The following is a 19,139-nucleotide window of genomic DNA, read 5'->3' as shown; positions in this document are numbered from 1 at the left end:
GAAGTAGTCAAGTGGTCATTTTTGACTGTTTCTGTCTTTTTTAATTAATACTTTTTTCTGGTTAAAAAAAAGATAGAATTTTAAAATCTTCCGTCTTTAATATTATATCAAAATAAAGATAATTGAAAAGTCATAGACAATTTCAAAATTGTGGTTTTAATAAAACAAAAGATATTAATTTAAAAAATTGTCAGAAATAACTACTCGGTATCTCTAGTGCGAGTTCCATAAATTTACACCGGCGTATTTATTTATCGTATTTCTTGACGTAATACAAAAACACAGATTTACCCGTGTGATTGAAAAAAACGTTAACGAAATCAATGTGCTCAATAAAGAAGAAACGCGCTTTTGATGATTCATTTCAACATTTTCATTGAGCAAAACGTCATTAGACGTGATGGCGCCACCGATCAACTTCGCGCAACATCTTTCAACAGCGGCAAAATAAAATATTTAGTCGTCCCGTATGCGAATTAATTTCTATATTTTCATTCTAGCACATCACTGAACATTCCAATTTAAAAAAATTTTAATAAAATTCAAATACTGCGTCCAATTGCTTTTCAATGACCGATAAACTATTGTGAAATTTATATATAAATTTTCAAGTTTCGATGGATTCTCGAGTTCCATGTCGTAAACCTCCATGACGATCCGTCACTGAGACACCGATCCGTCAGCTGCATTTGAAGTAGTTGACGAAGTGACTCGCGTCCTGATCGTTGTTTCGTGATAAATCGCGCCTCGCGCTATCTCTCCCGCGATGCCGAATTTCACGAAGTGGTACTTCGTGTTAATCATTATCACCTGCGTGACTATCGGTAAGTGATAAAATCCCGGAAATCGCGCGGCACTCTCCTTTTCTCTTGGCCACCCATTTATTTTCGTCCGACGATATTTTTTGCCGTAGGCCACGCCCTGGAGTGTTATGTTTGCACGGATCAGGAGGGCAATCGAGATAAATGTCTGAATACTATTAAGACCTGCGAACAAGGGCAGGATGTTTGCCTTACGGAGATTAGATGGGGCAGTAAGTGTGCTCACCACACGTTGTTGGTGTTTTTGAGGTTATATGCGAAGTCGCGTGCTTCTGCAAACGCATTCAGACGAGTTTATCTATATTCCAATTCAAGTCAACGACTCGTTTAATCGCACTTTATGGAGTTGATAAGAAGCTGTACTGAATTAAATAATTGGATTTTATTGATTTTATCGGTATCTTTTGGACGACAACGTGAAGGAATCCAAGCATCTTGTTTTCAGTAGTGAAAATATGACTTCAATTAAAAAGAGATAACCCAATTAAGGGTCGGCAGGAGTGACGCTAACTCCGACTGACCTAAAATAATTATCTACTCCTTATTTACAGTGCAGATATGTATTTGTACTCAATTATATTTTGTCTTATAGAAACGATGTTTCGTCATGAAACTTTGTTAAGATAATTTCTTTTATAATTACGAAGCTACCTACAGAGCCAATTTTGCAATTTAGCTCTTAAATAATTAAAATAAATATAACTATCTACTCCTTATTTACAGTGCAGATATATATTTGAGTACCCATATATTATCTCGTAGAAGCAATATTCTGCCATGAATCTTTTTCTATTTTTTATAAAATTATGACTCTTGCTACAGAGCCGGATTTTGCAATTTGGCTCTTAAAAAAAAATTTACAATATATGAGAATATTTGCACTTTATTGTCCTATGGTGCAAATCTATTTATGCATAAATGAATTATTTATTTTCACACATTTTCTTCTTTTCTTTCACAAAAATCGTTCTGTAGCTTTTGTCAGTCAAATATTCTGATTAAATATCATAATTATATATATACTTTTCTCGCAGCATTTTGACTGTAATATGGGTGAAAAGAAATTTATCTCCGATAGAGGTCTCCACAGTCTCTCCTGCCAACTCTTAAAGAATTATATTTATTTAATTAGGTGTACCCTAGTGATAAGTTAACGCACGTGATATTGGATTTCAACATACAATGGTGTTGCTGTAACGATAACAAGCAACATATTATAGGTACACCGTATTGGTCTCAGGGTGCCAAGAAGCAATTTTATGTCTCTAAAAAGTGTGCTGCTAAAAGAGAATGTGAGAGGATGCAGCGAAATAATATGCCCGATTGTACTCACATCTGGTATCAAGACTGGCAATGTTCTTCTTGCTGTCAGGGTGATAGGTGTAACTACTATGTTATTGTGAGTATAATTTTTATTATTAGTAATTTAAAAAGAATGCAGATATAGGAGTATTTTATTTTTTCTTTCAGTCTGGTGGAAACGAAAGGAAAATACATAATGGGATATTTGTCATAACAATTTTGATTTCTTTATTGGGTACATCAAGATTTCAATGACAGTGGTTCTGCAGAAATAATTAGCTGACGTTTTAGTCAGCTGATGAATTAATTGTTCAATTTTATCACTGCAGACTGAATATGTAATGCTCTTTTTTTAACAATTAACGCAAGATAGTTTTACAATTATAGACACAAGATAGTTTTGCAGTTTTCCAATATATATGTGAATGTATTATGTCAATTTTTTGTATCGTACATTTTTATTTCTCAGAGTATTATAAGTGTTTACACTAGTGATTTTAACTATAACATAGATATACAAGAATATGTAAAAACATTTAAGCGAATGTTTGTATTATTGTTAATCATTCTAGAAATATTTATTGCAAGTTTAAATTAATATGATTATATATAAAATCATATTATAGGGCATTTAGAGTTTCTTTTACCATCTTTGATTAATTCAATTGACTGATTATTTCATTAGAACTAATTAATCGTTTTTGTCAAATTTAACGATAAACGTAATTGGTCAAAAAACAAATATCTATAACTCAAAATCTCATAGAGCATATCAATCAATAATCAATAGATTTTTACGTAATTAATGTTCCTATAACTTTAAATTTTAACAGTGAAGATGACCAAATTGTATGGTCGAAACGTTTGTTTCATATTATTTAATGTTGTGTAATTTGATTTAATATAGTTATTTTAACAGTAACAACGTTTGCTTTTTGGTCTTTATGTCTTATTGTTTTAGATATTTATTTTTAACATTGAGGCCTGTTTATCATCTTATTTTTGTAATTGGTCAATTCCAATGGAATAATCGGCTAATTAAGATAGTTAAAGATTGTGAACGAAGGCTCTTTGACGATATCCGTCCATTTGAAATGATATTTTACTTATAAAATATAATACATATCCATATATATATATATATATATATATATATATACGATTTATACATTTTTTAAATATTCTTGTTATATATACGTATTGTGTATAGTCCGTCCATTTTACAATAAAATTATATTTATAGCTAATTAATTGAATCATAATTTATGAAAATTAATATTTGCAAAAATAGAAACTGAATACTATTATAATATTGATATAATAAATTCTCTCTCTCTCTCTCTCTCTCTCTCTCTCTCTCTCTCTCTGTCTCTCTATATATCTATCTATCTATCTATCTATCTATCTCTCCTTATCACTTGACACGCGTAATCATTTCAAACTCGCATACCGGACTCAGGTTGAATGCGTATCGATGTATCTTCTTTATAATTGATCATATTATCACGAGTTTGTAGAGGATAACCGATATCTTGCTGAAAGATAAGCAGAATAAAGAGAATAGTTACATTCGTGAAAACAATTTCATGATTGTGTGCAGTATCATTCAAGTGTGATTGCATTGTAAAGGTAGCGAGATCGCACGTATTATTGAAGAAGTTGCTCTGACCAGGTAAGTGTACGCCATATTTATTCTAAGTATTACGTTCTTATTATGTACTAAGAATCGTGATTTTACTAATATTTAAAAATAGTAATTGTAATACAGATGCCGATATATAAAATATTGTCTATTCAAAATAAAATTGAATATTGACTTTGCATTTATAATTTATCCGAGGAAGCAATAATTCTTTATTCTTAAGTAGAATCTCTCACGTGTTTGTCAATTACTAGCAAATTAATACATTTACTTATGCGTAATTTATATATATAATAAAACTTAATAATTTATTAACTAATAAACTATAATAATTTATTTGCTAAATTATTTAAATTTTATATATAGCTACAAAAATTAAATTAGGAAAAGATAAATGATTTTTATATTATTTATATATTATATTATTTATACTTATTTATATAAAATTATTTAAAAATTTTAAATTATTTAATTTATATAAAATTATTTTTGTTATTTTTGTGTTAAATTTTTATTTAAAAATTAATTCAATTTTTAATCTAAATTGAATCAAGATTTATTATTAATTAAAAAATTATTCTATATCTTATATAAGATAAAAATTTATATATATATAATAATTTATGATTTTATACGAGATTTTTTTTTAAAGATTTTGAATTAATATTTTACATTATTAATTTATATACTATATTATTCTTTTTTTAACGAAATATCTTTAATTTCCGAATCTTCTATATTATATAAATAATGTAATATTTAAAAAATAATATAAATCTCCAATTATATTAATATCTGATTTATTACATTAATAAAATTGAAGAAATTTGAAATATTAATATGTGTGTATGTAATAATGCGTATGTGATTGTTGAAGTCGAAATAAAAAATAATAATAAAATGCTAATAAAATAAGTTATCAAAATTTATTTTGCATACATACATACATATACATATTTTATATTTTTATACCTATTTTTATATTAATGTTTATTCGTAATAATCTTAAATTATGTAATTAATATTTTTGACGTGAATATATCATATCGTGATATATACATATATATTATGGATGATAGATATGATTATCAGATAATAGTTATATAGTTACACAATTACTTTAATTAAGTTTTATTAAATATTTATATTAAATAGAATCCTTAATTGTTCATATTAATTAATTATGATAATAACACACAATTCTTTTAATTTAACACATTCGACAGCAAGTTCATTCAACGAATCTTACAGTATGATAAAATATAATGGCCAAAAATTGATTCATGCAAATAGATTCGATCAGAATTAGGAAATGTTTAACTCGCTTCTTGGAAACATTTAAATCAACTAAAATAAAAGATAGCGACATTCACATTGAAATATCGATGGTCAATCGTAATAAATATAAGCAGAAGTTTACTTGTAGAAATGTCCTTCTACTAACGGCGAGACAATTCGGCCAATTAAAGTGAAGAAGCGTCGAAGAAGAAGCGGCACGTCGTCACGTGATTTATATAAAGGCATTTTAATTAAACTCCTTAGTCGTGCGTCGTGCTGTTCGACAGACAGTTCGTAGAACTTATTCTTAACGTTCTTACATTTTATTAAAGTCACATTTTATACCACATTACAAAGTCACATTTTAATAAGAAAAAATGGATTCTGTTTTAACAAAACTTATTGTGGTAAGTCATTCGTTATTTTGCAAATTATGCCGACCGCATATATATCGCTTTTCTCGCATTGACAGAAGTATCGATACTAAGAAGACATATCTGGAACAATCCAAATAAATTACAAGAACAGTAATAATTCTTACTCGTGGAATTAATTATGTTTTATTATTAAGAAGATAAGATGGATAGATACAACTGTCCGTAATGGATAACAAATGAATATGAATAATCGGAATAATTTCAACTTTGTCCCTTCCCTCAAAATTTTTCGCCAATGAACGAATTAAAAAATTCTCCCCAGTGGCTAACTCATAAATATTTCCCGTGTCTGCTTAAATCATTAAATCACACGTGTACATTATTTTCTAGCTGTACAAGATGAAGTGAAAATTACGTGATCTATTAAAGGCGTTTAGTCGCAGGAAAGTCATGCTTAAATTATTAATCGTGTACATTATTTTTTAGCTGTACAAGATGAAGTGGAAATTACGTGGCCTACTAAAGGCGTTTAGTCGCCGAAAAGTCGTGGACACCACTCAAGACTCTACATTGGCGAGGGTTTTGACGACTGTTGATCTCACAGCCCTAGGAATCGGCTCTACTCTGGGGGTAGGTGTGTACGTCCTGGCAGGATCCGTCGCGAAAAACTTAGCCGGTCCTGCCGTGACCATTTCATTTGCCATCGCCGCCGTAGCATCGATGTTTGCAGGTATTTATATTCGATAAAAGGATTCAAAATTACCGACTTACCTATATAAAATGAATCCGATTAAACTTAGGATATTTTTTTATCCTTCCTGAGAGAGGTAGCTTGATAAAGAGAAGAGAGTATATTTCAGAGAAACTATACGGGATTAAGTGTTGAATAAATAATGAGCATGTGGTCCATCTCTTCTCATTCATGCTGTTGCTCAAGCTGATCTCAATCTCGATGGCGTGAATAAACGCCAAATGAATTCTGCAAACTTCGCAGAATATGATGCAAAAGACATTTGATATTGATTCGAGGCACGACGACCGGGATGAATTGATATCATTCCAGAAATTCATTATCGCACCTAGTTTAAGGGTAAAAAGAAAACAGATCGACATTGGATCTTTGACGAATTAATTGATAATCTTAAGATAATATTTATGATTAATCGTCCATTTGATAAATAATAATTTACAAACGCCGTATATGAACATATTTGTTTATTTCGCAAATGGTATTGATATTTTTTCATAATTTTCGTTAAGATAAATTCAGATAAAATTATCGATTTGCATTATATTAATTAGAAGAAAACTGCAATGAGACTGATGATCTTATGCACGAGAAAAATTTTTAAAACAAATGCCAATTGTTAAATTAATCATAATTTGATTGTCTATTTTATCTGAGAGATACTCTAAATTTTTTGCCGAAAAGTCGTTACCTATAGATTATAGTCAAATATGTCATATAAAAAATAAAATTAAATGTGACTAAATTATGAAAAAAAAAAAGAAAAAATATTTACTTTATTTACTTTTGGTTTTAAAACAATTGATATATTGCTTTTGGTTTTCTTCCAATCTCATTACGCATTGACGCACAAAAACGTGATAAAAAATGCTAAATTTAAATTAAAAATGATAAATTTATGAGCATACATTTTATTAAAAGCATACATTTTATTGACACAAATGTTGTGCGAGGGCGCACATTTTTCAATATTACTTCTAAGCCTTGCTTCGCTATCTTCTCAGGTCTCTGCTACGCCGAGTTCGGCGCACGAGTACCGCGTGCTGGATCAGCGTATGTTTATAGCTACGTGACGATGGGTGAGTTTGTGGCGTTTCTTATGGGCTGGACGCTGATCCTGGAATATATAATCGGCTCGGCCAGCGTAGTCCGCGCTCTCAGCACATATGTCGATGTGCTCTTCAATGACAGCATGAAAAACTCTTTTGAATCAGCGATGCCTATCAATGTTAATATTCTATCATCGTATCCGGACTTTTTTGCACTCGGCGTCACTCTAATATTCTCAGGTGATAAGACAAATCAATTCAGTTAAAAAAATATCACGTACTGTTTCATTGGTAAAATAGAACTGAGAAAAACCTGTACCTCTCTTCGTAACTTTGTTATTAACTTGTTAATTTATTATACAAGTGTACAATGATAGTAATAATAACGGCTGAATCAACATGTAATTCTCTTCGCAGTTGCACTTGCTTTCGGAGCCAAGGAGTCCTCGACGGTGAATAATATATTCACTCTGGTGAACCTGTCTGTTGTACTTTTCGTCATAATTGCTGGTTCTTTAAAATGTAAATATTCTTTATTTTTCTTCCGTACATAGTTATTTATCCGTATATATTTTTCCGTATATTTTCTTAAAGTAAACTTAATAAACTAATTTGCTAATATTTATATCATACAGATTGTTAAAATTAAAATATTGTAAATCTTACAATATTTTTTAATAAGATAGTAATTTTTCTACTATAAATTACTATTAAATATTATAATTAATTTATCATAATAACATGATTAATACACAGATGTAGCTTTATTTATTTTGTATTTGCAAACTCCTAAATCAAGATATGGCATAAGATTGCAATAACTTATAGCTGACATTAACAACTGGAAAACGAAACCCGGCTGCACGGCCGACAGCTGCGAAAACGGAGACGGCGGATTCGTGCCTTACGGTGTTCAGGGCATCATATCAGGCGCGGCGATGTGTTTCTATGGGTTCATTGGTTTCGATTGCGTGGCCACCACGGGAGAAGAAGCCAAGACTCCGCAGCGGTCCATCCCCATAGCGATCGTCGCGTCGCTAACGATCGTCTTCTTAGCGTACTTCGGTGTTTCCGTAGTGCTCACCACCGTACTACCCTATTACGAACAAAATCCTAATTCACCGTTCCCGCATATGTTTAATGTGATAGGATGGGATTGGGCGAAATATTTTGTGACGGCCGGAGCAATTAGCGGACTATGCGCCAGGTAATGCTGTTCTAAGATTGATTTTTTTTTCTGATAAAATAAATATATCTCACAAAACAAAGATACATATTGATTCTATTGAATCCATGGATCTTATCTTAAAAAATTGTTCTGATTTTAAACACGATATATATATATATATAAATGATTAACTTCGTTTTTTATTAGTTGGCAGATGTAACGGTTTTAATAATAATAAAATTAAATTTGCAAAAGTATATCTGTATTTTTATATTTAGATTAGTCTACATTTATAAAAGATTTCTTAATAAATTTACCTGATGAATATTATTCTTTTTTTTTGTTGACCAATTAGTTCAGTCTTTTAGGTTCGATGTTTCCGCTGCCGCGAATAATCTACGCCATGGCTTCGGATGGATTGGTCTTCAAATGGATGGGCAACATAAGCTCACGATTTCAGACTCCGATCATGGGCACTCTTTCTGCTGGGTTGCTTACAGGTACGTTAATTTTAATATTAATTAATTGATTAATTGCTTAATGATCATTTAATTATATATTATAGGCATTTTAGCCACGCTACTTGAACTTAAACCACTGGTCAACATGATGAGTATTTGCGCATTGCTTACATACTCGATTGTTGCGTCTTGTGTACTTATTTTGCGGTAAGAGGATTTAAATTATAATAATTTAATTAATTTAATTAATTTTGTTTATAGTTTAATTGATCTATTTTAAATTAAAGTATCTTATCAGACTAAAGTTAAAACGAATATGACAATTTAATAATTTAATAATAATTTTACATTTTATTGCCCTTTTTCATTGAAAATAAATATGTTTTTTGTAGATATGAGGAAAGCGAAGCGTACGAGAAGAAAGGCGACCATAATCCACGGACTTTTACATTTATCGTAAAACAACTGGTAGGGGCGAACAAATTAAAACATTCTACAAAACTTACGGGGCAAATAGTTACCGCCCTCGTATGTTGCTACAGTAAGATTTCTTGTTACATTCGCCAATATTGTCTCATTTCGAAATATCTAATGTGTTATACAATTTTTTTGCAGTCATTTTTTGTATCTGTATGGCTATTTTACTATCACTCTATATGAAAGAACTTTTTGAGGGGAAAGTAACTATCTTAGTGCCAGTTGTGATTTTATTTGTTGTACTTCTGATTACTCTCTGTTTTATTTATTTCCAACCAACTTCCGGCACGAAACTTGCATTCTCGGTATGATATATGTTTTTATTGTTTATAATATTTCTGTAGATCTTGATACTGTCTCATCAACTCATAATTCAGCAACGCTTATTATTAATTTTAAATGTTCTTTATAAGCGAATGCTAATTTATAATTAATTTTATCGTGTGTGTGTGGGGGGGGGCGCGTGCGTGTGTGTGTATGTGTATGTATACATGTATACATACGTATACTACGTGTACATTTATCGTATTTTATATCATAGAGAAAATAAGTGGAAAACAATAAGATTGTATATTCATGGATAGTGTGTTTGGAAACAATAACAATGTTTATTAAGTTAATTTAAATGTTTAGGTGCCACTAGTACCATTTTTGCCAGGAATCAGTATTCTCATTAACATTTATCTCATGATGACATTGGATAAACAAACATGGATACAATTTTCCGTGTGGATAGTTATTGGTAAATATATTACAAGAAAACAAATAAATGTTTGTATATTTTCAAGTGCATTGGTATTTATATATCTCGGATCGTGTTTTATGTGATTTTACAGGTTTGGGCATATATTTCCTGTATGGTATGTGGCACAGTAATATTGGAAAAAGGAAATCACCGGAATCAAGCGACGATGATAAGAATAGAGTCGATTTTTCTCATGTCACATAATAAACTATGAGATTGTCATAAAAGTATTTTGACATATTTTAATTTATTAATTCAACTCGCCAGGTAGATAAACTTTTTGAATAGTGATCTATAATGACACATTGATAATGCTTGAAAAATATTCACTATAATGCAATTTTAAAATAAAATTTAAAATTGCATATTTGTTAAAGTAGTTTTAAGAATATCATTAGAATATCATTAAGAATATCATTAATTCTAAGAATATTATGTCAATATACAAAATGAAAAAAACTATCTTGATTCTTTATTCTAAATATATTAAATTGTCTTTATACAATATATTTGTCACTCTGTTTATTTATTTTAAATTCTGATCTTCATCGCAGAAAGCTAACACTTTTCAAGTATTATACATGTAAAATAATAAAAATATATTAACATGCAATACTTTAAGTGAAATCCATAACAGAAAAAAAATGATATATCTCTTTAAAAAATTCTATTTCTAAATATCAACTTCTAGTATTAAAAAAAAGTAATTAATTAACAAAATATGCGTCACACTATATAAAAACTATTAAATATATGACATATAAATGTTTAATTTAGATATTACAGAAATATAAATGATAACATAATAATTTTTAAAATAGAAATATTTTATATTTTTTGTATTGTTTAGAATTATTTTTCAGAAATGATTGTTTTATAAGTCTATCTTTTATAAGTAGAATCCAATTCAGAAAAAGATTTTGAACAATAACAAATTAGAAATTAAACAATGATTTAAGATTATTTCACAAAATTTGCTCTTCTTATTGCTCAATATGTATTTTGCAATACAAATTTCCATTCTCCTACAAGGCTATACGCTTCTCTATTATATTAAGACAAATAAATCCGAAAGAAAAGAATTTGACATTAAAACTCTGAAGCTTAAAAAACTCATTAGAAGCTTAAAAAATGTATGGAAAGAAAGCTTGATATTAATTTTAAATGAAAACATGTTTCGTCTGAATAAAACAATAGAACCCATTTTTATATCTGAATTTAACTATAGATTACAACTTATGTAGTGTTTACTTATGTAGTTACTTATATATTACTTATATATAATAATAAATGACTGACATCTACCAAATTTAATTCCTCTCCAATAATAAATAAAATCGATCAAATCTTGATATTTCTTTTAGAGAAAAAAATTCTATAGATTAATGTAAAAAATATTGAATTTTTAAACGAATATCAAAAAAATTCAGAATAATCTTGAATTGCTAAAATTCAAACACGTAGAAAGTTAAGAAAATCAAAAACATTTTATTTTTTGCTCAATAAATGATTTTGATGAAATATTTATTTGAGATTTTTAATTAATGTAAATTTAAAGACATCGAGGTCACATCTGAATTATATTAAGAGATGATTATTTTCATTGAATAGCATATGTAATTATCATCTCAAGTAATTATGCACGTACGAATACTAATTATTTTCCTATTATTAATTCTCACAGCTCAGATGACATTTTCTCTTTATTGCTCAACTGATCATGATTTTTATATTGTCACATGTATGTATGTATATGCATTGAACAAAATGTAATTGTAAAACAGAATTATATTGTGATTACAAAATTTTTATTTTTTTATTTATAAATATTCTTGAAAATAGTACCATCGAAAAGAATAATAAATGTCAAAATTTTACATATTTTTTTATGAATAGATAAACATTTGTAAATCGATGTATGGTGTCATGTGTGCAAAAACGTTATGAAAAAAATGTCTGATTGAATTTAAAATTGCAATCTGAAAAAAATCAAAAAACATTGCAGCATCACGAAACTGTCACAAAAAGTTATTGCGACTTTTGGAATGCAAATTTCATTTCAAATACGAGAATTGCTTTTTGTAAGTAAAATTTTATGTAAATTGTTATTACGTATTACATACGGTTTGAAGACAGAATCGAACGTATGAGATTCTCGCAAACGACGCGATTGGAGAACGTTATATCGCACAGCCATATATTGATAAGGATTGATCGCATGTCATATGCAACGCGGGGTTTTATCTATTTTTTTAGTGATTTGATTACGAACGATCGTATCATCTTATCGGGACAAATTGGAACATTCACGTAACCAAACTGTAGCAAAAATCGGGGAATATTTAACTTACTAATAAGTAACAAAGCGAATTATTTAAGAAAGCATGAGAATATGTTTTTTTGCGACTACAGCAGGAACGTAACTACCACCAGCGATAAATAAAATTTATTTGTATTTAGCTATCAATTGATTAGCATAATCGACATAGGCCTGCTTCGCCGCTTCTTGCGAGGTGCCCTTCTTCTTATTCCAGGCTTCCCATTTTGCTTTTCCTTTCAAATCCAGCATGCCAGGTTTGGCTAAAATATTACATAATATATATTACTTACATTAACATTATTTATTTTTTAGAATATTATATCAGTAAAGTTGATTAAATAAATGAATAACTATTTCATTATTTGTAATTTAATATCATAATAAACAAAATTTAAAAGGAAAATACAATATGTATATAATATTATATTATTTATGTATAGTTACTTGCAAAATTAAATATTACTATATGTCAAATTTTCATAATATTTAATAGACATTTACATGTGTTATTATCTCCAACTGTAGCTTGTTTGAACAAGGCGTAAAGCTCCAAAAGTTCCTCATCACTAGGACGTTTTGTAAGCGCTTTTACAGCTTCGGCAGCTGCCTCAAATTGCTGTGAGAATAATACAATTTAAAATTTTACAAACAATTAATTAATTATATAGAAAATTACTATGATATAAAAGAATTAATATTAAGAAAATAATTTTTAAGCAAAAGTATCGTTGTCATGATATATCTCAGTAACGTGTTATGCTTATCAGCTTATAAATATGGATGATATTCAGAAAAGATGACACAAAAATGACCTTTGATTCGAATGACTCTGCAATAAATAATAATAATTTAAAGGAAAATATTTCCATTGTTGGCTAAATTCAAAACCACAAGTCAGAATCGTGCGCATGAAATTATTAATAACAATAATCATATAACTAATTTGAACTTTTTAGTCTTGATATAATTTTTAAAGTCGCGTTAGCAAGTAATCTCAAAATTCGAAACTTCCGAACTTTCCTCGGATCCTGTATCTAGATTAAATGATAAACAACCGCCTGTCCCGAATTTCTCCTCGGAGAAATGCGTACGATAATATCGTTGCACGGTCACAATTTAAGATCAATGAAATTAGTATGCAACGTCGCCGGTCAATTTTCGCCACTCATTTCCGTTTCAGTTGATCCGTTGACATTTTTCTGATGCAATCAGTAACTCCGAAACCCAAAGAAAAAAATTGATGCAAACATAGAGAATACACTCTTTATGCAACGTTGATAATGCACTCTTTCATAATGCATGCGATCAGAAGTAAAAAAAAAAAAACAAACACCTGATCGAGAGACATTCTAGTTGTTCGCACGATCACACCGTCGTTGTTACAAGTGACTTTGTGACCGCCGATCGAATGCTTGCACAATTTAAAAAGCGCTAATCCCCACCTCGAATCAAAATTTATCACGAAACGCAAGCCAGGGTCGGATAATATAAACTTGTTTCTCTCTTTTTCAAGATACATTTGCTAACTTATTATAACAGATTATTGCAAATTGTTTCACAAGTACGTTCGAGCGCTTTTGCAAAACGTTTGCATAACAAGTCTTTAATGTGATAACAATAAATTGAAGACCATAAAAGCGAAATTGGCCAAACGTTATGAGCAAGCGTTTGTTTCAGAATTGTAGAATATAACACGAAAATATAGAATATGAGATAAAAGAGTTTAAAATAGGAATGTGACTCTAATCCTGTTAAGAAAAATAATATAAAAATTTTCAATGCGTGATTTTAATTTAACGTTTTCACAATTTAAAATAATAGAACTTAAATAATAAATAAAAATTTATCAATAGCCTATATAATAGCCTATGATTAATAATAATAAACATTTCTAAATTACATTGTTTTTCTTAAGAAATCAAATCAATATTACATTATTTATACATTTATTTAAATTTTTCAAGAAAAATTATATATCTTTTTTTCCAACATTGTTATCGCGTTTTAAAATTAGTTTTAATAATAAAAGAGTAATAAATGAATAGAGAATTTGTTAAAAATAAGAAAAATATCTTCAACAATGATGACCTTCGAAGTTGTGACAAAACAACATGCAAAATATAAACATGTATCATATCTATAAATTTTGTTTATATTTTGAAGCGAAGATGTTCCTATATTGATATCCCAGGTTTATTTCTATATATTATCTCCATTCTGATTAATTTTAGGTCAATTTTTCTTTAAACTATTGTGTCTGAAAATGTTGAGAAGAATCATTTGACGTAAGTTTCTACTAAACTATCAAAAATATTTGTCCAATAGTTAATTACTAATTACTCGAATTAATGATTAATTCTAATGTAATTAATAATTAACAATTAATTATTAAATTACATCAAAATTTATTCAATTAAGTAAAAAGTAAAGTTTGCACTTTTAATACAATAGTTCTTTAAAAAATGCCCTTTATTTTTAATTGTGATTTAAATTTTCTCAATATTTTCATCGAGAAATAATTGACCTAAAAGAATGCACAATAAAAATATAAATGAATGTTGAACATTTTCTATTTATGTGCAATACGATGTCCCGGTGATTAACCGTAGAAAACTCCGTTAGATACAATAACGCTTTCGTCCTTTCCGCGGCCTCGCGAATTACATGCAAATATTTCGAAACAAGCAAATAATGTGACGTGATAATATTTAACACAGACTGAACACAGACACAGTTGAGAAACTTTAAAGTTAAGTAGTTAGAAACACATAAACAATTAAAAGGAATTAATGGAAACTCTTATTTTGCGAATTTATGAAATTTTTGAGATCAGGAATTGATACAATAATCTCTTTTTTTACTTTATTCTATAATTTCTTATCCTTATATTAATATTTATCATCAAAATTAAACAGTTTTTGTTAAAGTTTTAGTAATCTTATTTCGACTTAATTTTCAAACCAAACATCTCTAGTTTCTCATTTCGAAAATTAATTAGCTCTGCAAAATTCGCAAATACAGTGTTCATTAATTCTTTATAATTGATTTATGTTAATCTTTTGCGTAAATAAAACAATACCTGATCGACCGACATTTTGATGGAATTCACTTCGCGAATCCACTTCGGGTGCAAGCTAACTGTCTACTGACTGTAGCTAGTAATCATGATTCTACGCTTTCCGATCGCCACGTTTAATACTCTAGCATCAAAGGAGGGGAGCGCGCAGATCATGATCTTGAACTGATTATAACGTAAAAGTGTTCTATTATATATATATATATATATATAAAATACTTTTTACTACAGTTAATACCAGGAGGAATGTTATTAACAAATGATTGCACAGATGCAGGTGAATCTAATCACGGAGATCAAAGTCTGCTAATAGATAACAGTCAACGCATGTTTAAAAAAAGATCTGACAATGTGTGTGATTTTGGAATGAAAAAAATTATGAGCAATATATAAATAAACACTGAGATGTTATTTTAAAAAGTAATTAACGCGTGTATATAATAATATTAATAATTCCTAAAAAAAAAAAAAAAAAAAGAACAATGCATTTCTGCCTAGAACAAAAATTGCAATTGAACAGAATAGAATTGTACAGTGCCACTCATTGCTTCTCGAAATATTAAGTCCTTGTTACACCGCGATTTAATTGTTTAATTGAAGCGGAGACGGATGTGCAACTGCAATTAATTCGTTCACCGACGCGCTGCCAAATTAGCTATAACGTGATAACGAGGCGAGCAGACTAACTGTAGGCAATCTAAGAATCTACGCAAGCGAGATAATGATTATGTGTACTGTAAACTCGATGCCAAACATATTTATGTTCAACGCAAATAACACAAATACAACAAATAAATAATGCAAAAAAAAAAAAAAGAAAAAGAAAAACAATAAACACAAATAACGTAAACACCAATCGCGTCTTTAGCAATGTGATAAATAAATTCAGTGCACATTCATTCGATCTAATTTTATTTCTAAGAGCTGAATCAGCGACAGACTGTATTACTGATCTGCGTAAAAGTGGCACACGATTCATTGTCCCCGCTCGGCAGCGGATAAATCGATTGAACATATCATATTTTATCATGCTCCACTTTGCAAGAAGTGCCTTCTTCGGAATTATAATTTCCCCGCACGCGGTGGAACTTTTGGGAAAGAGCGAACGGGGCCAATGTGTGCTACATCAACGTCCCAGACTCACCTGCGCAGGAATGTAGGAATTCCTGACTGCCTCTGACGCACGGTTTTGACCACGTTCTTATCCGCACGTACACACCTGCACGCCTGTATGTACGTTCACAACGTTTTCGCGAGGGATATAATCAGATCTTTTTTATGAAAAAAAAAATAAAATAAACTGCGAACTAACTTATTTTATCTGATGCATAGAAACGATGCATAAGATGATGATAGGGTAACTTCTTCGATCTGCCCTTGTAAAAAAACGCAAAAATGTTGCACATCTTTGCATACCTACAGGCGGCGTTAATAAAAGCATATTAATATTATACACTGGAAAATGTTCACTCATAATCATTCTCCGACGATCAAGAGCATGAATCTACGAAAATATCATAATATTATTAGAAAGATGAGGGGCATGTAAGGCCTAGCTGGATCTTCTTGCTTAAATTTTCGTTTATTGAACAACAATAAATATCATTTACTGAAGATGACGACCTGATACAGGTCGAAACGTTTATATTTATTATTGTTCAATAAACGAAAATTTAAGCAAGAAGATCCAGCTAGGCCTTACATGCACTTCATCTTTATCAATTTAATTAAACTTGGCCAGGTTTATTTGTTTATTATTATTAGAAAGACTCTCGAATAAAAAGCTTGCTGCGAATAATTTTCTATGAAAATTGACAGTATCGTAATATTTTACGTCATCGAAATTACAACATCTATTTAATCACCTAATTAGAACTAATTTCAATTGGGCGATTGATGGATTGTAAGATTTATGACGTTTGTTAAAAAATATTGCGAAAATATACAGCGTGCGTAATGCACAAAAGAATCATTATGTTGCGTACGTGAGAGTCAGCAGAAAGTTTGATTATGAAAACACGCGGGCACGAGAACGAAACGGAGAAATCCCCAGGAAAAGAATGCGGAATCACTGCCGAACGATATTGGACACGCTATATGCAATTTTCTTGTTTCTCGCGCATCCTTCACCACAGAATGATGCATTGAGCTGTATAAACGACTGAAAATTTTTGGTAGAAAGTAAAGTTTTATTAATAGGAATGTATCTAACAGAGAAATCTTGACAAATGTTTGCGCTTTTGTACAATAACGCCGCGGTTAGAGTAAAAGTATAATTATAAATAATTTAAAATGTTTCTTCTTGTATCTGCCTTGAAATCCGCAATACTTTCTCTACAGCCGCCTAATTTTAATATTATAAATTTAAAATAAATTTTAGAAACGAGATTGACGCCTGCTTTAAGCTCTCCATCATTCGTGCCAGAAGAGGATAGAATTCTCTATTAATTATTAATAATTTTATATGTGATAAGAAGAAGCTGATAATTGAAGAATCGGAATATATACATACAAAATTAATATTGCAATGCATATGTATATCAAAATACACGGAATTCAAAATTATAAATAGAATTCTACGCTAAAATCTATTATTAATTATAGATTATCTAAAGGAAGATTAATATAAAATAATAAAAAAAGGTACATAAATATTTCGAAGAGAATACAATCACATTTATAAAAATATAATATAATATAATATTTTAAAATACAATATAATATTTTAAATATAATTTTTAAATATTTAAAAAACTGCATGTTATCATGCATGCTGTATCGTATATTTAATGACTAGCTTATGTAGTTAAACAAATAATATGTTTTAACGCAATGCGTACATAAATTTTAACTAAAAACATAAAAAACATAAAAACATAAAATTTCATCAATATTTTAGCAGACGAGTCTTATAAAATTTTCATAACTGGCATCGATCAACACCGATGGAAATATTCATAAAGGAATATAGAGGAATATGAAGAGGTACTCAGTTAAAGTATTCAGATAAAATTCGGTTTATCTTATCAGATGAAGTGCAACGATTGTTTTCTTTTTCATTATTATTATTTAACATTATTACTATTTGAGAGTATAACATTCTGTTAAACAACATGTAAATTGTGCGACTGCAAATTGAGCGACTGACGTCATATGTATACAAAGAATGTTATCCAAAAAATTATCAAATAAAACTATCGCGAAAACCAATAAATAATCGCGAGTGCAACTTTCACAAACACTTGCAATTCGACGTGTAAATATTTGATGGAAAATATGCTCGGGCGTATACCGTGACTACGCACGTATACAGAAAGTAATCATCGAAAAAAAACCATTGAAGTTCCGAAATATTGCAACATTTTGAATATGAACATGGTCACATCTACACGGAAAGAACACATTTGCAAATCTAAAAATTTGACTAGCTACAGATCAGAAAATAATTTTGGCCCATCAAAATTATTTTATAGAACACTTAAATATAATGATAATACTGCAAAAATGTTTGATCTTCTAACAATCAATTTGAACATCATATATAATAATTTTGAAGGCCCAACGAAGCTCAATTGTTTTCAGATCTGTATCTAGCCAAATTTTTAGATTTGCCAGCAAAAATGTTCTTTCCGTGTATTATTTTATTAATATCTTTTCATGAAGAAAAAAAATGGA

The 19,139-nt window shown here is 29.4% G+C and overlaps 3 protein-coding genes across 6 annotated transcripts; 2 read left to right on the top strand and 1 right to left on the bottom strand.

The window, feature by feature from the left end:
• Positions 1-646: 646 nt before the first annotated feature.
• LOC105424662 (UPAR/Ly6 domain-containing protein cold) lies at positions 647-3,370 on the top strand. Its single transcript, XM_089083881.1, has 4 exons — positions 647-824; positions 914-1,033; positions 2,042-2,220; positions 2,292-3,370. Exons 1-4 carry the CDS (start codon positions 767-769, stop codon positions 2,376-2,378), a joined length of 444 nt encoding a protein of 147 aa, XP_088940007.1. The 5' UTR covers positions 647-766; the 3' UTR covers positions 2,379-3,370.
• Positions 3,371-3,545: 175 nt separating this feature from the next.
• LOC105424661 (high affinity cationic amino acid transporter 1-like) lies at positions 3,546-11,377 on the top strand. Of its 3 annotated transcripts, none has more exons than XM_089083880.1 (11): positions 3,546-3,795; positions 5,907-6,150; positions 7,173-7,457; positions 7,635-7,739; positions 8,046-8,424; positions 8,746-8,885; positions 8,951-9,053; positions 9,239-9,387; positions 9,462-9,628; positions 9,957-10,065; positions 10,160-11,377. In XM_089083880.1, exons 2-11 carry the CDS (start codon positions 5,916-5,918, stop codon positions 10,270-10,272), a joined length of 1,785 nt encoding a protein of 594 aa, XP_088940006.1. In that variant the 5' UTR covers positions 3,546-3,795; positions 5,907-5,915; the 3' UTR covers positions 10,273-11,377. The 3 variants fall into 3 exon arrangements, 2 of the variants coding, with proteins under 2 accessions (XP_088940006.1, XP_088940005.1); XM_089083879.1 differs by lacking the exon at positions 3,546-3,795 and adding an exon at positions 5,004-5,450; XR_016141095.1 differs by lacking the exons at positions 3,546-3,795; positions 9,462-9,628 and adding an exon at positions 4,990-5,450.
• Positions 11,378-11,854: 477 nt separating this feature from the next.
• Positions 11,855-15,626, bottom strand: LOC105424637 (acyl-CoA-binding protein homolog). Of its 2 annotated transcripts, none has more exons than XM_011634965.3 (3): positions 15,468-15,626; positions 12,890-13,004; positions 11,855-12,648 (listed from the first exon to the last, which is right to left on the bottom strand). In XM_011634965.3, exons 1-3 carry the CDS (start codon positions 15,480-15,482, stop codon positions 12,515-12,517), a joined length of 264 nt encoding a protein of 87 aa, XP_011633267.1. In that variant the 5' UTR covers positions 15,483-15,626; the 3' UTR covers positions 11,855-12,514. The 2 variants fall into 2 exon arrangements, with proteins under 2 accessions (XP_011633267.1, XP_011633266.1); XM_011634964.2 differs by lacking the exon at positions 15,468-15,626 and adding an exon at positions 13,722-13,861.
• Between the last annotated feature and the right edge of the window lie 3,513 nt (positions 15,627-19,139).

The sequence above is a fragment of the Pogonomyrmex barbatus genome, unplaced genomic scaffold (assembly GCF_055798465.1).
Source record: "Pogonomyrmex barbatus isolate J1 unplaced genomic scaffold, ASM5579846v1 scaffold8, whole genome shotgun sequence".
In the NCBI taxonomy this organism is placed as follows: Eukaryota; Metazoa; Arthropoda; class Insecta; order Hymenoptera; family Formicidae; genus Pogonomyrmex; species Pogonomyrmex barbatus.
This window is presented reverse-complemented; position numbering and strand designations above follow the sequence as displayed.